This window comes from Mauremys mutica, unplaced genomic scaffold (assembly GCF_020497125.1).
Source record: "Mauremys mutica isolate MM-2020 ecotype Southern unplaced genomic scaffold, ASM2049712v1 Super-Scaffold_100120, whole genome shotgun sequence".
NCBI lineage: Eukaryota > Metazoa > Chordata > Testudines > Geoemydidae > Mauremys > Mauremys mutica.
Window position 1 is genome coordinate 1249098 of NW_025423273.1, and position 22297 is coordinate 1271394.

The 22297-nt window shown below is 60.0% G+C and overlaps 1 protein-coding gene across 1 annotated transcript in view; it reads left to right on the plus strand.

The window, feature by feature from the left end:
• LOC123359411 (unconventional myosin-Vb-like) overlaps window positions 1-21354 on the plus strand; it is a 97861-nt gene extending 76507 nt beyond the window's left edge. The window contains exons 14-17 of the mRNA XM_045001082.1: window positions 17558-17828; window positions 20176-20350; window positions 20913-20993; window positions 21199-21354. Of these exons, the coding sequence (XP_044857017.1) occupies window positions 17558-17828; window positions 20176-20350; window positions 20913-20993; window positions 21199-21354 (683 nt within the window). The remainder of the gene's footprint in view (window positions 1-17557; window positions 17829-20175; window positions 20351-20912; window positions 20994-21198) is intronic.
• The last annotated feature ends 943 nt before the right edge of the window (window positions 21355-22297 follow it).

The window sequence follows — 22297 nt, forward strand, 5'->3', positions numbered from 1 at the left end:
GCTTGTAACCTCAGGAGCCTTTTTGCATGGTGTATTACTCCCCCAAGTGGGATAAGGGAACCGCCAATGGCATCTTCCCAGGTTAAGGGGCTTATGTTATTTATATACCATTGGGCATCTGGTAAGTCCCTTCTTTTTCGCCTGAAATTACGGAGGCGTTCTCGTGGGAAGGAACCTAGCACTCGGAATTGTGGGAAGAGTTGGGCGGGATAACAGATACCTGACCAGTTAGCTGGTAATGTAGTATAAGCTTTGGTTCCACAAACCCAATGATGGCCTATTAAGGCCAGGAAGGGTCGATTGCATCCATTTATTACATAGGTGTCTGTAAATGAGGAGTAATATCCTCCAAAGGGAACAGGGTAATCCTCCTTACGAGGAGTGGTAGTGTTTGTATGGCATTGAAAGATAGTAAAAATAATACAAAGATTACTGTAAGGGAAACATGAGATTGATTTTTCTGTTTGATCCCAGGTTGAGAAAAAATTCATATCCCCATACCCGGCCCGCCACTCTTTAGTTTTGTTTGAATAATCCCATACACCATTGGCCACGATATGCTGAAGGCAATGGCTTTTTCCCAGATCTAGCCCTGTCCCATTACACACCCAACACCAGTGACCCTTTCCCTCCACCACACTTATCCAGTTAGATACATTTATTCCCACTGCTTCCCAAGTGTCATTGCTGTTCCATGTTTTGTTAAATGGACGAGGTCCTCCAGTGAGATCTGGGGAATTGAGTGGGATAGCCAGGACAGGAATACCAGCTTGAGAATGGGCTGGGATGTGGCTGCAGACCCAGCATTTAGAAATATTAAGGGTCTGAGCTATCCACACTTGCTGCTGGATAAAAGAATTGTCATTGTGGGCTCCCCAGACCTTAAGACACCAGCAGCCGAGGAACAGGCACCACCAGAGGTGCATGTTGGAGGCAAGGCCCTTCTGGTTCTGACAACCTCAACTGAGGGAACCGCAGTCACGGTTTTACATCCACCAGGCAGCAGGCGCTAGGCTCACTACTGCTTCTTTTGGTGGGCCTTGCTTTAGGTTGTCGTCTGCTTCTGGCAACCCTTACGAGAGCGTAGATTGTAAGGTATTGCAGGCTGTTCCTCTGCGTCTTCTTCTGGAGTCAAAATTGACTCTGCGCGGTCCTGAGGTGATGATTGGTTCGCCGGGGAGGGTGTCTTCTTACACTGCGAAGCATGTATCCACGCTGCGATGCCAGATAGTTTAACAGCCATCTGGGTAGTAAGCAGTACCTGATGAGGACCCTTCCACCGGGGTTCCAAGGCGTGTTTTCGATGATGGTGCCGTACGTAGACCCAGTCACCTGGCTCGAGGTTGTGGCAAGCGTCGGAGGTGGGTTCCGTCGGCCAGGCGGCTCGAACCTGTGAATGGAAGTGACTTACAGCTTGCATTAATCCCTTGCAGTATTGAAGGAGCGTACTGTGAGTCAAGTTCAAGTCTGGGACTGGAGTAATGGTAGCCACAGCTCGCATAGGGCGTCCCATAACAATTTCAAAGGGACTCAGTTTATGCCTTTGGGATGGAGTGGATCGCATTTCCATAAGGGCTAGTGGTAAAGCTGCTGGCCAGCTTAACCCTGTGGAGTCACAAATCTTAGCAAGCTTATTCTTAAGTACACCATTTCGCCTTTCCACAGCACCTGCACTTTGTGGGTGGTAGGGACAGTGCAGCAGGTGTGTGATATGTAATATACGATCCAAGTGTTGAACAATTTGTCCAGTAAAATGTGTACCCCGGTCACTGGACAGAGTGGCAGGAATTCCCTTGGCAGGCATAATATGATTTAACAAACATTTAGCAACAGACAGTGAATCAGCCTTGTGACAAGGAAAGGCTTCAATCCAACCAGAAAATAAACATACCATAACCAAAATGAATTCATATCGTTGGCACTTGGGCATTTGTACAAAATCAAGTTGCCAATGCAAGAAGGGTGCTTGGGGCAGGCCCCGGAATCCCTGAGCCACTTTTACAGGTTTACCAATATTGTGGCGTTGACAAGTGGTACAGGTGGCACAGTGGCGGGCTGCAAAAGAGCTAAAATGGGGGGCCCACCATCCCACCTTAGTTACAGCAGAGACCATCCCCTCCTTTCCGACATGCGAAACACCGTGAAGCAGGGCGGCCAGAGACGGGTAGAGTGAAAAGGGAGCCACAAAGGCACCAGTAGGCGAACGCCAAAGGGAATCAGGATGCAGAGAGCAACCCTGGGCAACCCAGGAGTCTTTTTCGGCTTCTGGGGCAGAATCCTGGAGTAGGGTGAGGTCAGTGAGGGACGGCGGTGCTATAGAAACAGAAAGGGAACCTAGAAATGCATCTGGGGAAGGTTCTATGGCAGCAGCATGTTTAGCAGAGGCATCAGCAAATGCGTTACCCTTAGCAACATCAGTATCTGCCGTCGAGTGGCCAGGGCACTTAACAATAGCTAGGGACAGAGGGAAGTAAAACTGCATACAGGAGAGCAGCGATGTAGGGGCCGTTTTTAATGGGGGTACCGGCGGAGGTAAGGAAACCCCGAGCTTGCCACAGGGTGCCAAAGTCATGTACAACCCCAAAAGCATAGCGGGAGTCAGTGTAAATGGTGGCGGAGCGTCCCTCCGCCAAAAAGCAGGCACGGGTGAGGGCGACTAATTCAGCAACTTGTGCTGAGGTTACAGAAGGTAAAGGCGCAGCTTCGAGGGTTTCAGAGAGTGACACAACAGCGTATCCTGCAAGGAGACGACCTTGGCTGTCTCGAAAACAGGAACCATCAGTAAACAAAACAAGGTCAGAGTTAGGGAGAGGGACATCGGAAAGGTCAGGGCGCGGGACAGTGACAGCAGACACAGTTGCAAGACAGTCGTGGGGATCACCATCATTAGACAAGGGAAGGAGAGTGGCAGGATTTAACTGAGAACAACGCTTTATGGTGATATACGAAGCCGACAGCAGTAGAAGTTCGTACCTGGTAAGGCGAGCGGAGGAGAGGTGGCTTGTGTTACACTGTAACAGCAGAGTTTCCACAGAGTGAGGGACCATGAGAGTAAGGGGAGAGCGAAGGACAAGGGATTCAGACATTTCGACTAGGCGCGCTGCGGCAGCCACAGCACGCAGGCAGGGAGGTAGGCCTTGGGCCACAGGGTCCAAAGTGGCAGAGAAATAAGCTACTGGGCGGTTCTTTTCTCCGTGCACCTGAGTAAGAACTCCAAGTGCACATCCAGATTGTTCATGGCAGAAAAGGGTAAAAGGCTTAGAATAGTCTGGCAGCCCCAAAGCGGGGGCAGAAGCTAAACCTTGTTTGAGGGAAACAAAGGCAGAGTCTGCTTCAGGGGGCCATGGCATGGGATTAGGCACAGAGAGTCGAGTGAGTTCCTGGAGAGGTTTTGCAAGGGAGGCATATTGGGGAATCCATTGCCTGCAAAATCCAGCCATGCCCAAAAATTTTCGGACCTGGCGTGGGGAGCAGGGTCGGGGAAAGCTAAGGATAGCCTGGACACGGGTGGGAGAGAGCATACGGGAACCCTGGGAGAGGAGAAAACCAAGGTATGTGACAGAGGCTTGACAGAGCTGTAGTTTAGAGCGAGAAGCCTTGTGACCTTTGTTTGCTAAGGCAGTAAGGAGCACTAAAGAATCAGTTTTTGAGGCAGATAACGAGGGGGAACAGAGGAGTAGATCATCCACATATTGGACTAGAGTGGACCCGGATGGGAAAACAAGGTCAGCTAGGTCTCGGGCTAATGCCTGGGAAAAGTAAGATGGGCTTTCCGTATACCCCTGGGGAAGCGTGGTCCATGTATATTGCTGTCCCTTGTAAGAAAAGGCAAAGAGGTACTGGGAGTCAGGGTGAACCGGAACAGAAAAGAAAGCAGAGCACAAATCAACAACAGTAAAATGAGTTGCAGCTGGTGGGATAGAAGCCAGAATGGTTGCTGGGTTTGGGACAACAGGAAAGGCGGGTATGACAATACGATTAATGGCTCGGAGGTCCTGAACAAATCGCCATGATTTGCCATCAGCTTTTCGAACTGGGAGGATAGGGGTGTTACAGGGGCTGGAGCAGGGAACAATAATGCCTTGCTCCCGCAGGGCAGTTATGACTGGAGCAATGCCAGCCTCTGCCTCAGGGTTTAAAGGGTATTGAGAAAGGCGAGGCAGGGGTTTGGAGGATTCCACAGTAATGCAGACGGGGTCAGTGTTTAAGCGGCCCACCTCAGAGGGATGGGTTGGCCACAGAGAGGATGGGACCTGCGAAATCAGGTGTTCAAGGGATGGGACCAGTGGGCAACAAGGGACTGGAGTGGAAAGGGAAGTTTCAGACAGCAGGGAGGCTACAGAATCACTCAGAGAGGACTGGGGAATTTGTAAATAGACCCCATCCGGGGAACAGTATATGGTGCAGCCAAGCTTACATAACAGATCCCGACCCAAAAGGTTTACCGGAGTGGAATCAGAGCGAAGAAAGGCATGATCCGCAGAAAGGGGACCAACCTGGACTGGTAGAGGTTTTGAAAGGGGATAAGGGGTTGGGACTCCCGTAATGCCCACAGCGGACACAGTTTTTCCGGAGCGGGGAACCGCAGGCAGATCAGTAGTACGAACTGCAGAGAGTGAAGCTCCCGTATCAACAAGGAAAGGGAGAGAAAGATCATTGATAGTTAACACACACTCACCCATAGGAGTGAGTGGTAGTAAAGGAGTTAAAATTTCCTGAGGTTCCCTGGCATCCCATCATTGCTGTGAGACAAAGTAAGGCTGGGGACTGACTGGCTGTGCTGGCAGGGGGTCTAGCTGGTTATTTACAGAATTACCAGGCCGGCTGGGACATTCGTTCTTCCAATGTCCGGGCTGTTTACAGTAATTACAAACATCCCCATAACCCGAAAAACCAGTTCCTTTGCCCCTCCCTCGACCACGTCCCCGTCCCTGGTATTTTCCCTTTCCCCGGAACTGTTTGCCCTGCCCTGAATAATGCTGTATTTGCAGGGCCATTAACTGTTGAGCTGATTGTTCCTCCTTTCCCTTTAAAGTACGTTGGCAATGCTCTGCCACTGTTTGCAATTTGTCCATGGTTTCAGTCTCCCACCCAACACTTATTCGTTTTAGCATATTGCCAATAGCAGGTAGGAGGCCATTAACAAACGCACTAGCCAGGGCGCCCTGTCCATTTCTGTCTGGCTGTTGTATACCAGAATGTTGCAGAAAAATGCCAGTTAGCCGAGTGCGATAGTCGCCCGGGTTTTCTCCCTGTCGTTGCTTACAGCCATTTATGACCATCCAGTTGGTTTTAGGAGTCCATACCTGAGGGATGGCTTCAAATAGATTTTTAGCTCGCTCTTTACACTTTTTCCGGTAATCAGTATCAGGACCAGTGTCTGGTAAAGTAGAGTGGCGGTCAGCAGTGAGCCAATTTGCTGCTGTGAGCCATTTTTCATGCTCACTTGGGGCTGCTACAAGTAGCTTGCACAGCTGCAGGAGGTCTGCCTCAGAGGGTTCATAGGTGTCACATACTAACAAAAATTCCTCTGCAAATTTGGTAGGATTTTCCCGGGGCTTTGGAAAGCCTTTTACAATTGAAAGGAGCTCTGTGCGAGTCCAGGGTTTATAGCTCCAAGTGGGACCCCCTTCTCGGCCCCCAGTATGCAGGATTCGGAGGGGAGCCTGGACATTTTTAAGGCCCAAGCGCGAGCTTTTACGGGGCAGAGTGGGTTCAGAGGAATGGGCCTCAGCCGTACTAGATGATCCAGACAGGTCTGAACTGGAGATCTCTGGGAATTGTTCAGGAGCTGAGAAATCTGGTGACGGTTGTTCCTGAGCTGGGGCCGTGGGTGGCTGTCTATTGATCCGACGCAAGGCTGCCAGGCCAATTAGTGCGTCTTCCTCATCATCGTCCCCGGAATCTAGCAAGGGGTTTTCTTCGTCTTTTCCCACCCGGAGACAGGAGTATGAAGGGGGGTCTGCTCGGAGAACAGGATAAAGGGGAGCGCTCGGTCTAGTGGTGGGAGAGGAGGTTTCCAATAAAGCTTTTAACTTATCATTTGAATCTTTGAGAGAGGCGAGTTTCGATTCTGTCCATCTACGATTTGCCTCTTCTCACCATTGCATGAAACAGTCAACCTCTCCTTTTGCCAATTTAGTTTTAGATTGGCCAAGTTTGTCTTTTAAGACATCTACTCGGTCCTTGTCCCAAGATCCTAACAGTGGCCACTGAGTTTTGGGATCTCCCTGAGTTAGCCTAGACCATTTTTCCAGAAATTTACAGGAGTCCGGACCCTTCCTAAAATGCATAAAATGAGCCGGGGTTCCTTTAGGGAACTGTCCCGACTTAGACGTCTGGTTACCCATACAGGAGGACTTTACACACAAATCACACAAGAAGGAAATTCGGGTTCGTCAGAGCGATGCCCGGTGCCACACACAAAAGAAGCCCACACGCTACTGCCTCAATCGCCCTTGCTTTCACACCAGGGGCTTTACCCAAGGTGCGGTGCGGCTGCGATTGTGCAGATTTCACTCACTCAGACCGCGGGGACAGGAACCCCTTGGTCGGCCAATCCCCGGACGGAGACGGCACCCAGACTCAAACACTCCACAGAGAGGACGGATAGACACAGAGACAGGACAGTCCTCAGTCCGGACAAAACACAGATATAATTACCTGACCAGATTCCTGATGCCAGATCCTGGGATCCCTACCAGAACAGAATGGGAACCAACAGGTTCGATGGCGTAGACTTCACTGTGGTTGTGCACCCTTCCGTTCAGAAGGAGGACCGCTTGGGCCAAATGCCCAGGTGCCGGCTGCCACGGTCGTCCCACAAAACGGTCAGGGATCACACAGCCCCAGTGAAGACGGTTGCCATCTCGGTGGAACCTCCAAATTGTCAAAGTTAGAATCAAGACTCACAATTTGTCAGACCACTCTGTTTTTATTAGCGCAGCGCTCCGCCAATATCATGCAGATAATGTGAGTGGCCATGCAAGACCCAAACAGTCTTATTTATACAGATAAAAGAGCGGGAATCAAACAAAGGGACAAAGGAGAAAACAGCAAAATTCACCTGGGGCATAGCATGCATATCCTACTTCCTTACTAACTCCTATCGATCTAAGGCTAATGCTTCACCAATTGCCCTTAAACGGTGCAATTGTTCTATGTTAATGTCAGTTTTCCTGACACCTGGACTCCAGCATTCCAGCGACTTTCCTTAAAGGTACAGACAGCATTTCTTTAATCCTATCTATTTTTGTAACATAATTCATTCTACTTTCACACTGGGCATGTTTAGTCTTGAGACGCAGAGCTTGGGGGATGGGAACCTGATGATTAGCCTTCAAATGCGTTAAGGGCCGTTACAAAGAGGACAGTGATCAATTCGCCATGTCCAGCCTTCAGAGGACAAGGAGTGATGGGCTTAATCTGCAGCAAGGGAGATCTAGGTGAGATATTAGGAAAATCTTTCAAACTCTCAGGGTAGCGACGCTCTGGAGGGAGAAAACCCCTTGCTAGATTCCGGGGACGATGATGAGGAAGACGCACTAATTGGCCTGGCAGGTTTGGTCCTGCCCCAGCGCTGGGGGCTGGAGTCTGACCTCTCGAGGTCCCCTCTAGCCCGACAAGCCTACGATTCTATGGTGAACCACAGCCCAGACCCTCTGGCTTCAAACTGGGCAGTAGCTGCTGGCCTGGGGAGGGGTCTCTTCCTACCAGCAAACCATCTACCCCCGAAGGGCTGGGAAGAACCCAGCCAGATCCCCTCCATGGAAGCCCCTGAGACCAGCATCCTCAGGGGATGTTCTGAGCACTAGAATAGGATGCCTGGGTGACCTGTACCGTGGGGATACTGGGTGCTGCTGGGTTCTTTACGCCGCCTGCCTCGGGGAGGGGGGCAGGGGAGCTTGTGGCAGTGGGGACGGAGTTGATCTTCAGTCACTGACCTGTGTCAGGTGCGCCGAGACCCCTGGGTGGGAATGTGACGGACTCTGGAGGGGAGACGTGTGCAGTGGATGCTGGGGTGGGTCCCTGCATGGCTACCTCACAGCTCTCCAGAGCCCAGGGCGTGGCTCTGCCAGGCTCCAGCACCCCTCGGTCCACGAGCCCGGCCATTTGCTGTCTGCAGAGCTACCGGATAGCCAACACCCCCAAGCAGAACTAGCACTGCCTAAAGAACTTCGACCTTGCCAGCCACTGCCAGAGCCTGGGTGACCTGGCCATCCAGATCTACCAGCAGCTGATCTGCGTGGCACAGAAAAAACTGAAACCCATGATTCAGAGGCGGCTCTACAAATTTGGCCGCCCCAAGCAATCATGCCCGGGAGGCGCCCCCGAGCCGCGGGAGCAGCGGACCTCCCGCGGGCATGACTGCGGAGGGTCCGCTGGTCGCGCGGCTCGGCTGGACCTCCCGCAGCTGCGGGCGGTTCGCTGGTCCGGCGGCTCCGGTTGAGCTGCCGCAGGCATGCCTGCGGGAGGTCCAGCCGAGCCGCGGGACCAGCGAACCGTCCGCAGTCATGCCTGCGGGAGGTCCACTGGAGCCGCCGGCCGAGCGTCCCCTCCGCAGTCGTGCCTGCGGCAGGTCCGCTGCTCCCGGGGCTCCGGTGGACCTCCCGCAGGCATGACTGCGGCAGGTCCGCCGGCCCAGCCTGCCGCCCCCCCGGGAAAGGGCCGCCCCAGGCGGGTGCTTGCCCCGCTGGGCTGTGGAGCCGGCCCTGCCATGATTGGTAAGTACCGGCTGGGCCTCCTGGGAGCACTGTAGGGATGGGAGCGAGCTTGGTGTGACGAGCTGCACTCGAGGCGTGAGGGCAGCAGAGAGCTGGCTTCTGGCTCGGTGCTCGAGGCGGGGATGCCATGGCTAGGCCTGGCATAAAGGGGTCATGGTGGGCTGGGCAGACCTGGCATCTCGAGAGCAAGTGGCTGCCCCGTCCCCCTCAGTACAGCCTCAGAGGGACCCTGTTACCTGCCCAGTGACCCTCTGGGATTGAGGGTGGCTGGGGCACTGACCTGCCACAAGCCCTGTGGGGGGAGTGAGGAGATTAATGGCATGAGCTGGACAGGGCGGGGTGGGGGGTGGGGGGCAGGAAGGTCCCTGCTCTGCCGCCTGGCTGAGCGACTGCCCCCTGGGAGCGTGGCACTCGGGGCTAGTCTGGGTCTGCTCTGAATGGCAGCGAGCGGCAGGTGACTCACCAGATGGCAGGAGCCGGTCTGGAGGTGCAGCCTCCCAAACACAGCGCCTGGGCTGCGGGGTCCCGGGGCATGCACCGGATGCTGCCCAGAGATCAGTGCCCAGGACGTACCCAGCCCCCTGGGCACCGAGAGCAGAGCCAGCCGCAGAGACAGGGCCCTTTGTTCCCTGAGGAACTGCTGGAGCCCCGGGCAGCTGCCTGGACTGGCCGGAGAGCACCCTACCCCGCTACTGGGAAGACCTGCCGGAGCTTCCCCGCACCACCTACGACGAGGAGCCAGTAGGAGCTTCCCCGCTACCGTGCTGTTACCCCGAGGAACCCCCGGAGCAGGAGTGACCGGACTTCCCCGAGGAATACCCGATCTACCCCCCAGCCCGGGGTTGTGAGGAACCCATGCAGTGGGACTTCCCGGGACCAGACACTGTGGACCAGGTAGGATAAGAGGGGGATATTGGAAGTGGCCCGGGGTCAGCCGACCTCAGTCCGGCTGCTGCCCAGACCGAGCCCATGTCAGTGTGTTGCGGTCAGGATCCCCACTGACCGTCAGCGGTGACGACCGCTGTCTAGGGCCCCGGGCCGGGATATGGTGGAGTGGGTGGGCCTGTGTCCCCCTTGCCACCCCACTCACGGGTGGCAGTTATCCCCCTCACGTTATTGCTCAGCCTGCCACAAGAGGCCTGAGCCTTCCCTGAACTGTTCACTGCTCAGCCTGCCGCAAGAGGCCTGAGCCTTCCCTGAACTGTTCACTGCTCAGCCTGCCGCAAGAGGCCTGAGCCCCTGTACTGTTCACTGCTCAGCCTGCCGCAAGAGGCCTGAGCCCCTGTACTGTTCACTGCTCAGCCTGCCGCAAGAGGCCTGAGCTCCCCTTGTACTGTTTGCAGCCCAGCCCCTGCACCAGAGGGCCTGGGCCTTTCCTAGACTGTTTGCAGCCCAGCCCCTGCACCAGAGGGCCTGGGCCTTTTCTAGACTGTTTGCAGCCCAGCCCCTGCACCAGAGGGCCTGGGCCTTTCCTAGACTGTTGGTACTGTTTGCAGCTCAGCCTTGCAGAGAAAGGCCTGAGCCCCAACTGACTCTGTCTTTGTCACCTCGCCTTAAAGGGACAGGACAGAACCCCCGTGAGACCAGCGGGCCGGTGTGGCTCCCCTCCTCCCCTCAGAGGGTTGAGCCCCGGACCCGCCTGTTACATGGACGAACACCTGTCAGCGATGGCCGAGGTTTGGTCCTGCCCCAGCGCGGGGGGCAGGAGTCTGACCTCTCGAGGTCCCCTCTAGCCCGACAAGCCTACGATTCTATGGTGAACCACAGCCCAGACCCTCTGGCTTCAAACTGGGCAGTAGCTGCTGGCCTGGGGAGGGGTCTCTTCCTACCAGCAAACCATCCACCCCCAAAGGGCTGAGAAGAACCCAGCCAGATCCCCTCCATGGAAGCCCGAGACCAGCATCCTCAGGGGATGTTCTGAGCACTAGAATAGGATGCCTGGGTGACCTGTACCGTGGGGATACTGGGTGCTGCTGGGTTCTTTACGCCGCCTGCCTTGGGGAGGGGGGCAGGGGAGCTTATGGCAGTGGGGACAGAGTTGATCTTCAGTCACTGACCTGTGTCAGGTGCGCCGAGACCACTGGGTCGGAATGTGACGGACTCTCGAGGGGAGACGTGTGCAGTGGATGCTGGGGTGGGTCCCTGCATGGCTACCCCACAGCTCTCCAGAGCCCAGGGCGTGGCTCTGCCAGGCTCCAGCACCTCTCGGTCCACGAGCCCGGCCATTTGCTGTCCGCAGAGCTACCGGCTGGCCAACACCCCCAAGCAGAACCAGCACTGCCTGAAGAACTTCGACCTTGCCAGCCACTGCCAGAGCCTGGGTGACCTGGCCATCCAGATCTACCAGCAGCTGATCTGCATGGCACAGAAAAAACTGAAACCCATGATTCAGGGGCGGCTCTACAAATTTGGCCGCCCCAAGCAATCATGCCCGGGAGGCGCCCCCGAGCCGCGGGAGCAGCGGACCTCCCGCGGGCATGACTGCGGAGGGTCCCCTGGTCGCGCGGCTTGGCTGGACCTCCCGCAGCTGCGGGCGGTTCGCTGGTCCGGCGGCTCTGGTTGAGCTGCCGCAGGCATGACTGCGGCAGGTCCGCCGGCCCAGCCTGCCGCCCCCCCGGGAAAGGGCCGCCCCAGGCGGGTGCTTGCCCCGCTGGGCTGTGGAGCCGGCCCTGCCATGATTGGTAAGTACCGGCTGGGCCTCCTGGGAGCACTGTAGGGATGGGAGCGAGCTTGGTGTGACGAGCTGCACTCGAGGCGTGAGGGCAGCAGAGAGCTGGCTTCTGGCTCGGTGCTCGAGGCGGGGATGCCATGGCTAGGCCTGGCATAAAGGGGTCATGGTGGGCTGGGCAGACCTGGCATCTCGAGAGCAAGTGGCTGCCCCGTCCCCCTCAGTACAGCCTCAGAGGGACCCTGTTACCTGCCCAGTGACCCTCTGGGATTGAGGGTGGCTGGGGCACTGACCTGCCACAAGCCCTGTGGGGGGAGTGAGGAGATTAATGGCATGAGCTGGACAGGGCGGGGTGGGGGGCGGGAAGGTCCCTGCTCTGCCGCCTGGCTGAGCGACTGCCCCCTGGGAGCGTGGCACTCGGGGCTAGTCTGGGTCTGCTCTGAATGGTAGCGAGCGGCAGGTGACTCACCAGATGGCAGGAGCCGGTCTGGAGGTGCAGCCTCCCAAACACAGCGCCTGGGCTGTGGGGTCCCGGGGCATGCACCGGATGCTGCCCAGAGATCAGTGCCCAGGACGTACCCAGCCCCCTGGACACCGAGAGCAGAGCCAGCCGCAGAGACAGGGCCCTTTGTTCCCTGAGGAACCGCTGGAGCCCCGGGCAGCTGCCTGGACTGGCCGGAGAGCACCCTACCCCGCTACTGGGAAGACCTGCCGGAGCTTCCCCGCGCCACCTACGACGAGGAGCCAGTAGGAGCTTCCCCGCTACCGTGCTGTTACCCCGAGGAACCCCCGAAGCAGGAGTGGCCGGACTTCCCCGAGGAATACCCGATCTACCCCCCAGCCCGGGGTTGTGAGGAACCCATGCAGTGGGACTTCCCGGGACCAGACACTGTGGACCAGGTAGGACAAGAGGGGGATATTGGAAGTGGCCCGGGGTCAGCCGACCTCAGTCCGGCTGCTGCCCAGACCGAGCCCATGTCAGTGTGTTGCGGTCAGGATCCCCACTGACCGTCAGCGGTGACGACCGCTGTCTAGGGCCCCGGGCCGGGACACGGTGGAGTGGGTGGGCCTGTGTCCCCCCTGCCACCCCACTCACGGGTGGCAGTTATCCCCCTCACGTTATTGCTCAGCCTGCCACAAGAGGCCTGAGCCTTCCCTGAACTGTTCACTGCTCAGCCTGCCGCAAGAGGCCTGAGCCTTCCCTGAACTGTTCACTGCTCAGCCTGCCGCAAGAGGCCTGAGCCTTCCCTGAACTGTTCACTGCTCAGCCTGCCGCAAGAGGCCTGAGCCCCTGTACTGTTCACTGCTCAGCCTGCCGCAAGAGGCCTGAGCCCCTGCACTGTTCACTGCTCAGCCTGCCGCAAGAGGCCTGAGCTCCCCTTGTACTGTTTGCAGCCCAGCCCCTGCACCAGAGGGCCTGGGCCTTTCCTAGACTGTTTGCAGCCCAGCCCCTGCACCAGAGGGCCTGGGCCTTTCCTAGACTGTTGGTACTGTTTGCAGCTCAGCCTTGCAGAGAAAGGCCTGAGCCCCAACTGACTCTGTCTTTGTCACCTCGCCTTAAAGGGACAGGACAGAACCCCCGTGAGACCAGCGGGCCGGTGTGGCTCCCCTCCTCCCCTCAGAGGGTTGAGCCCCGGACCCGCCTGTTACATGGACGAACACCTGTCAGCGATGGCCGAGGTTTGGTCCTGCCCCAGCGCGGGGGGCTGGAGTCTGACCTCTCGAGGTCCCCTCTAGCCCGACAAGCCTACGATTCTATGGTGAACCACAGCCCAGACCCTCTGGCTTCAAACTGGGCAGTAGCTGCTGGCCTGGGGAGGGGTCTCTTCCTACCAGCAAACCATCCACCCCCGAAGGGCTGAGAAGAACCCAGCCAGATCCCCTCCATGGAAGCCCGAGACCAGCATCCTCAGGGGATGTTCTGAGCACTAGAATAGGATGCCTGGGTGACCTGTACCGTGGGGATACTGGGTGCTGCTGGGTTCTTTACGCCACCTGCCTTGGGGAGGGGGGCAGGGGAGCTTATGGCAGTGGGGACAGAGTTGATCTTCAGTCACTGACCTGTGTCAGGTGCGCCGAGACCACTGGGTCGGAATGTGACGGACTCTCGAGGGGAGACGTGTGCAGTGGATGCTGGGGTGGGTCCCTGCATGGCTACCCCACAGCTCTCCAGAGCCCAGGGCGTGGCTCTGCCAGGCTCCAGCACCTCTCGGTCCACGAGCCCGGCCATTTGCTGTCCGCAGAGCTACCGGCTGGCCAACACCCCCAAGCAGAACCAGCACTGCCTGAAGAACTTCGACCTTGCCAGCCACTGCCAGAGCCTGGGTGACCTGGCCATCCAGATCTACCAGCAGCTGATCTGCATGGCACAGAAAAAACTGAAACCCATGATTCAGGGGCGGCTCTACAAATTTGGCCGCCCCAAGCAATCATGCCCGGGAGGCGCCCCCGAGCCGCGGGAGCAGCGGACCTCCCGCGGGCATGACTGCGGAGGGTCCGCTGGTCGCGTGGCTCGGCTGGACCTCCCGCAGCTGCAGGCGGTTCGCTGGTCCGGCGGCTCCGGTTGAGCTGGCGCAGGCATGCCTGCGGGAGGTCCAGCCGAGCCGCGGGACCAGCGAACCGTCCGCAGTCATGCCTGCGGGAGGTCCACTGGAGCCGCCGGCCGAGCGTCCCCTCCGCAGTCGTGCCTGCGGCAGGTCCGCTGCTCCCGGGGCTCCGGTGGACCTCCCGCAGGCATGACTGCGGCAGGTCCGCCGGCCCAGCCTGCCGCCCCCCCGGGAAAGGGCCGCCCCAGGCAGGGGCTTGCCCCGCTGGGCTGTGGAGCCGGCCCTGCCATGATTGGTAAGTACCGGCTGGGCCTCCTGGGAGCACTGTAGGGATGGGAGCGAGCTTGGTGTGACGAGCTGCACTCAAGGCGTGAGGGCAGCAGAGAGCTGGCTTCTGGCTCGGTGCTCGAGGCGGGGATGCCATGGCTAGGCCTGGCATAAAGGGGTCATGGTGGGCTGGGCAGGCCTGGCATCTCGAGAGCAAGTGGCTGCCCCGTCCCCCTCAGTACAGCCTCAGAGGGACCCTGTTACCTGCCCAGTGACCCTCTGGGATTGAGGGTGGCTGGGGCACTGACCTGCCACAAGCCCTGTGGGGGGAGTGAGGAGATTAATGGCATGAGCTGGACAGGGCGGGGTGGGGGTGGGGGGCAGGAAGGTCCCTGCTCTGCCGCCTGGCTGAGCGACTGCCCCCTGGGAGCGTGGCACTCGGGGCTAGTCTGGGTCTGCTCTGAATGGCAGCGAGCGGCAGGTGACTCACCAGATGGCAGGAGCCGGTCTGGAGGTGCAGCCTCCCAAACACAGCGCCTGGGCTGTGGGGTCCCGGGGCATGCACCGGATGCTGCCCAGAGATCAGTGCCCAGGACGTACCCAGCCCCCTGGACACCGAGAGCAGAGCCAGCCGCAGAGACAGGGCCCTTTGTTCCCTGAGGAACCGCTGGAGCCCCGGGCAGCTGCCTGGACTGGCCGGAGAGCACCCTACCCCGCTACTGGGAAGACCTGCCGGAGCTTCCCCGCGCCACCTACGACGAGGAGCCAGTAGGAGCTTCCCCGCTACCGTGCTGTTACCCCGAGGAACCCCCGAAGCAGGAGTGGCCGGACTTCCCCGAGGAATACCCGATCTACCCCCCAGCCCGGGGTTGTGAGGAACCCATGCAGTGGGACTTCCCGGGACCAGACACTGTGGACCAGGTAGGACAAGAGGGGGATATTGGAAGTGGCCCGGGGTCAGCCGACCTCAGTCCGGCTGCTGCCCAGACCGAGCCCATGTCAGTGTGTTGCGGTCAGGATCCCCACTGACCGTCAGCGGTGACGACCGCTGTCTAGGGCCCCGGGCCGGGACACGGTGGAGTGGGTGGGCCTGTGTCCCCCCTGCCACCCCACTCACGGGTGGCAGTTATCCCCCTCACCTTATTGCTCAGCCTGCCACAAGAGGCCTGAGCCTTCCCTGAACTGTTCACTGCTCAGCCTGCCGCAAGAGGCCTGAGCCTTCCCTGAACTGTTCACTGCTCAGCCTGCCGCAAGAGGCCTGAGCCCCTGTACTGTTCACTGCTCAGCCTGCCGCAAGAGGCCTGAGCCCCTGCACTGTTCACTGCTCAGCCTGCCGCAAGAGGCCTGAGCCCCTGTACTGTTCACTGCTCAGCCTGCTGCAAGAGGCCTGAGCTCCCCTTGTACTGTTTGCAGCCCAGCCCCTGCACCAGAGGGCCTGGGCCTTTCCTAGACTGTTGGTACTGTTTGCAGCTCAGCCTTGCAGAGAAAGGCCTGAGCCCCAACTGACTCTGTCTTTGTCACCTCGCCTTAAAGGGACAGGACAGAACCCCCGTGAGACCAGCAGGCCGGTGTGGCTCCCCTCCTCCCCTCAGAGGGTTGAGCCCCGGACCCGCCTGTTACATGGATGAACACCTGTCAGCGATGGCCGAGGTTTGGTCCTGCCCCAGCGCGGGGGGCTGGAGTCTGACCTCTCGAGGTCCCCTCTAGCCCGACAAGCCTACGATTCTATGGTGAACCACAGCCCAGACCCTCTGGCTTCAAACTGGGCAGTAGCTGCTGGCCTGGGGAGGGGTCTCTTCCTACCAGCAAACCATCCACCCCCGAAGGGCTGAGAAGAACCCAGCCAGATCCCCTCCATGGAAGCCCCTGAGACCAGCATCCTCAGGGGATGTTCTGAGCACTAGAATAGGATGCCTGGGTGACCTGTACCGTGGGGATACTGGGTGCTGCTGGGTTCTTTACGCCACCTGCCTTGGGGAGGGGGGCAGGGGAGCTTATGGCAGTGGGGACAGAGTTGATCTTCAGTCACTGACCTGTGTCAGGTGCGCCGAGACCCCTGGGTGTGAATGTGACGGACTCTGGAGGGGAGACGTGTGCAGTGGATGCTGGGGTGGGTCCCCGCATGGCTACCCCAAAGCTCTCCAGAGCCCAGGGCGTGGCTCTGCCAGGCTCCAGCAGCTCTCGGTCCACGAGCCCGGCCATTTGCTGTCCGCAGAGCTACTGGATAGCCAACACCCCCAAGCAGAACCAGCACTGCCTGAAGAACTTCGACCTTGCCAGCCACTGCCAGAGCATGGGTGACCTGGCCATCCAGATCTACCAGCAGCTGATCTGCATGGCACAGAAAAAACTGAAACCCATGATTCAGGGGCGACTCTACAAATTTGGCCGCCCCAAGCAATCATGCCCGGGAGGCGCCCACGAGCCGCGGGAGCAGCGGACCTCCCGCGGGCATGACTGCGGAGGGTCCCCTGGTCGCGCGGCTTGGCTGGACCTCCCGCAGCTGCGGGCGGTTCGCTGGTCCGGCGGCTCCGGTTGAGCTGCCGCAGGCATGACTGCGGCAGGTCCGCCGGCCCAGCCTGCCGCCCCCCCGGGAAAGGGCCGCCCCAGGCGGGTGCTTGCCCCGCTGGGCTGTGGAGCCGGCCCTGCCATGATTGGTAAGTACCGGCTGGGCCTCCTGGGAGCACTGTAGGGATGGGAGCGAGCTTGGTGTGACGAGCTGCACTCAAGGCGTGAGGGCAGCAGAGAGCTGGCTTCTGGCTCGGTGCTCGAGGCGGGGATGCCATGGCTAGGCCTGGCATAAAGGGGTCATGGTGGGCTGGGCAGACCTGGCATCTCGAGAGCAAGTGGCTGCCCCGTCCCCCTCAGTACAGCCTCAGAGGGACCCTGTTACCTGCCCAGTGACCCTCTGGGATTGAGGGTGGCTGGGGCACTGACCTGCCACAAGCCCTGTGGGGGGAGTGAGGAGATTAATGGCATGAGCTGGACAGGGTGGGGGGGGGGCGGGAAGGTCCCTGCTCTGCCGCCTGGCTGAGCGACTGCCCCCTGGGAGCGTGGCACTCGGGGCTAGTCTGGGTCTGCTCTGAATGGCAGCGAGCGGCAGGTGACTCACCAGATGGCAGGAGCCGGTCTGGAGGTGCAGCCTCCCAAACACAGCGCCTGGGCTGCGGGGTCCCGGGGCATGCACCGGGTGCTGCCCAGAGATCAGTGCCCAGGACGTACCCAGCCCCCTGGGCACCGAGAGCAGAGCCAGCCGCAGAGGCAGGGCCCTTTGCTCCCTGAGGGAAGGGCCCTGGGATTTCACCACCCGCTGGCCAGGCTGAGCTCAGTCTCCCTCCCCTCTGCCTTGCCAGTCGCCGCCATGCTGGAGAGCGAGACCATCCAGGGCCTGTCGTCGCCCAGATCCCCCAGTTACCGCAAGCAGCCGGCGGCTCCCGCCTACACGCTGGACTCGCTCCTCCAGCAGCTCAGCTCCTTCCATGAGGCGCTGGGGAGGCACCAGCTGGAGCCCATGGTCATGGGCCAGGCCTTCCCGCAGCTCCTCTTCACTGTCAGCAGCGTGGCCCTCAACTACCTGCTCCTGAGGAGGGACACCTGTTTCTGGAGCCAGGGCCTCCTGCTCAGGTCAGTCCATCCCCTCCCGGCTCCCGTGGGGCTCGGGTGCTCCCCTGTCAGGCTGGTCTTGGGCTGGGCCTGGAGCCTCCTGGACTCTCCATCCAGGCTACAGCCGCTGTCCGGGGTTTTGTCCCTCCTAAGCTGGGCTTGGCCTGCGTGGCCCAGGCCCATCCTCCAAAGCACGGGACTGGGTGCTGGACCCTCCTGGGCTCTGGCTGACTTTCAAGCACTGGGTTCTTCATGGGCGTAGGGCTAATCCCACCTGGCCAGGGTGTGTGTAGCAAGGGAGCATCTGTAGAGGGGGAGGAAAAGCTAGAAGTGCCAGGTTCCTATGGTGCCATCAGGCCTAGCTACCGTCCAGTTCTGCCCCCATCACTGGTGGGGCACCTCAATCTGCCTGCACGTATCCTCCTGACACCCCAGCGGTGGCAGTAATACCCCCCCGGGGAAGCTTGTTATGCCAGAGACCTCAGGCAGGACTTGACCCCAGGTCACCAGAGTCCCAGGCTAGTGTCCTACCCCCTGGACCATCCTTCCTCCCACCTAGCTGGCTGGGAGTGGGGCCACTCAGCTCTTCGTGGCCCTGGGCTGCTATTGGCAGTTCTCCTGCTGGGTCGAGCCAAGCTGTGCCTGGCATGGGGATGTCCCGGCTGGCCGGGGGCACAAAAGTGTGTGTGGGGGGTGGGGGCTGTGTCCTGGCTGACTAGTCTGGGGCGGGGGAGAACTGGGCCCAGCTGAGTGGAAGGGAAAATGATGCTCAAACTGGGGCCACCCGCTCCATTGCGTGGGCAACAGGGAGCCTCGTCCTGGGCAGTGCGGAGCCCAGGATGGGGCTTGAACCCTGGACGTGTGGCTCTAAAAACCTCCACCCCTGGGCGGAGCGAGGGAAGACACGAGCTGTCACGCTCCCGTCCCCGGTCCCGGCACTTGAGGGGGACAGAGCCGTGCTGGATACATTCATAGTGCGTGTAATCGGTTGGTCGGGGCTCGACCCTCCAGCGGGCAGGAGGGGAGCCACACCGACTCACTTCTTATCTCCTGCTAGTCTGTAGGAGTGACAGAGAACATCGTTAGGTGGCCAGGCCCTCTGGTGCAGGGGCTGGGCAACAGCAGTTCAGGGCTCAGGCCCTCTGGAGCAGGGGCTGGGCAACAGCAGTCAAAGGAGGCCCAGGCCCTCTGGGGCAGGGGCTGGGCAACAGCAGTCAAAGGAGGCCCAGGCCCTCTGGGGCAGGGGCTGGGCAACAGCAGTCAAAGGAGGCCCAGGCCCTCTGGGGCAGGGGCTGGGCAACAGCAGTCAAAGGAGGCCCAGGCCCTCTGGGGCAGGGGCTGGGCAACAGCAAGATACAGGGCTCAGTGTATAAGCCCAGGCCCTAGCTTAGGGCGGGGCAGCAACAAACACAGGGCTCAGACCCTCAGGCAGGGCTGAGCAGCAGTTCAAGTTCAGGGACTCAGTTCCTCAGTCAGGAGCTGAGCAAACAACCGGTAAGTCCAGACCTTTGGGTCGGGGTGCTGGTGTGAGGGGGAGACTGCCACCCGTGAGAAGGGTGGCAGGGGGGACACAGGCCCACCCACTCCACTGTGTCCCAGCCCGGGGCCCTAGCAGCGGCGTGGATCCGCTGCAGTCAGTGGGGATCCTGGCCGCAACACACTGACATGGGCACGTCGGTGCCCTCAGCCGGACAGGGGTCGGCTACCCCCCGGGCTACACTCCATCTCCCCCTCAGGGCCTACCTTTCGGTCGCACCCAGTTCAGGCCAGTCCGTCTGCATCGGCTCCTCTGGGCCCGGGCTTGGTGGCAGGTCCGGCAGCTCCTCCGGGAAGTTAGGCCAGGACTGCTCGGGCGGCTCCTCCGGGTAACAGCAGGGCCGAGGGGGCTCCTTGTCGTAGCGGGCGCTAGGCAATCCTGGGGGCTCCTCCCAGTACTGGCTCCGGGGGCTCCTCGTCGTAGTGGGCGCGGGGAAGCTCCGGCCAGGCAGGGCAGATACCTCAGGCCGAGGAGGGCTCCCAGCCGGGAGCGCCCGCCGGCACGTCTCCTCTCAGTGGTGGCTGGGCTCTGACTGAGCTCGGGTGGGCTCCTTTTCTACTTCCTGCCCCGCCCTTTGACTTCCGGGGGGCGGGGACTGGTGGCGGTAGCTCCGCCCACTGGGGGATTGGCAAGGGAGCTCCCTCTGCCGGGCAGGAGGGGAGCCACACCGACTCACTACAGTGCTGCAGCCGCAAAGAGCCACCTCGCTATGCGCTGACAGGCGCCAGGCTCCCCCAGGCCGGCCCCTGTGGCTGGGGAGGCCTCCCCCAGGCAGCTGCTCTTAAGGGGCTGAGCTTATGGCTGGAGCGTCTCGGTGTGGCTCTGTTGCAGGTACAACGTGTGCCAGCTGGAGGAGTGGCTGCGGGCCAAGGGCCTCCAGCAGAGCGGCGCCAGGGAGGTCCTGCAGCCCCTCATCCAGGCCACCAAGCTGCTGCAGGTGAAGAAGACGATGCAGGAAGATGCTGAGGCCATCTGCTGCCTGTGCACGGCGCTGACCACTCCACAGGTGACCGGCTGCTCCAGGAGTTCAGGGGTGATGGGCCACGGGCCTGGGCTCCGCCACCCTGGAGGGATCAAAGCTCCCCAAAGGAGGGGGTGGTGCTGGGGGAGGCGGTGTGCATTTGGGTAACTTTAGGGCACAATCCACCCACCCCATGAAGGGAAAGCGCTTGGGCTGCCAGGGCCAGTGGCTCTGGGAGCTGGTACCAGGATGTGGCCCCTGATTCAGCCCCGAGGGCTCCCAGCCAGTGCCCAGGGCTCCTGCTCACTCGGGGGCCCACAGGCGGGCCCCTTTTTCTGTAACTGCCCCAAGTTCCACCAGCCAGGACCTTGCTTGGGGTCCCTTCTCTGCTCCCCTAGGACTCTGCTTCCTGCCAGCCCCGGCATGGGGACCAGATGGGCCCTGTCGTCTTTGCTCGGGACTTGCTACCTTGGTGGGCTTGGAAGGGGCATGAGGCCATGGGCCGGGCTGGAAGGGCCCTTGGCCAGACTGAATTCCCAGCCTGGCTCTAGCGCCCTCTCCACTGGCCGCCGTCCAGCCCCGTCAACTCTGCGCTCCCTCCTTGCAGATCGTGAAGATCCTGCGGGCCTACACGCCCGCCGCCGGGCTGGAGGAGCACGTCAGCCCCAGCTTCATAAGCAGCGTAGAGGTGAGTGAGGCCTTTCTCTCCCCCCCCCCCCGACTCAGTTGTGCTGGCAGGCAGCCGCGCGGAGTTGCTTTAGCCTGCTGCTGGAGAGTTGGCCTGAGCTGGCCAGGTGCTTGAGCCAGCCATGGCTGTAAGGAGGGGCTGGGGGCTGGACCGGGGAGGGGGGGGGTGAGAATTGCTGGAGACTGGATTGTTTCTCCCCACACAGAACCGGCTGGCAGAGCGAACTCCAGCTGGCCCCTGCCAGTTGCTGGTGGACACGGCTCACCTGTTCCCCGTGCACCTGCCCTTCTGCTCTCCCGTGCAGCTGGATGAGCTCCGCATCCCTGACAGCATTAACCTGACGTTCCTGACCCGGGTCTGAGCGCTGCCGTGTTGATGCTCCTGGGGAAGATGCGGTCTCACAACCGTGTGCAGGGTACTGGCTGCCGTGCCCTAGACATACCCTTTTTCCTTGGAAAGGAGCCAGCGGCTCAGGCTGAAATTTCAGGGTGCTGGCATGAGGCTACAGCTCCAGAAACGGCCCCTTCTAAAATTCAAAACTCCGGCAGAAATTTCCTCTCGGAAACGTCTGCTTGCCCAGCTCTGCTGCATGCCCGGCACATCCCTCCCTGCTCGGAGCCCGAGGGCTTTTTGCAACGGGGCCTCGGGGAATGCTGTGCAGGGGGGTAAAGGTGCCTCCCTCACACGCCCGGGTCTGCACGCCAGAGCTGAGCGGGGCAACGCGGGGCGCCCGTGCTGTGGGCTGTGCGATCGCTGACTGACCCACCTCCTCTGGAACTGCAGTGCTCCCTGGCGGTGTGTGGGGGGCGGGTTTACGGCACATGGGGCAGCATCTGAGCACTTGGGAGCAGATTTAAAAGCATGTCCTGAGTGTGGCTGGCTGGGAAGGGAGTCCCCACTGCTGCTGAGTGAGGAAGCAGCTGCCAGGTGGAGCCAGGTTAGGGGGCTTGTCCTCCTTGCTGCAGGCGGCTGCTCTTGACCCAGTACCCACTGGGCATCCATGGGTGTCTCTGGGGGGTGCTGTTCCTGCCCCCTCAGCTGCTAGGGCCTGCGGGAGAGAAGCCAGGCCTGGGGGCTGCCTGCCCAGCAGCTGGGGGTGGGAGAGGAGCTCTCTTCATGTGGCCTGTGTTCAGTGAAACGCCTTTTAAAAATTGTGTGAAGTGAATAAAAGTCTCTTTAGTAATAAGCTGGAGGCTGGTCTCCCTCGCGAGTCGCCGATCTCTGGGCCAGGGTGTGTGTGTGTGTGTAGGGGGGGGAGGCTGTGTGCAGTCTCTGGGGGGAGCATTGGGAGCTGTGCTCTAGTA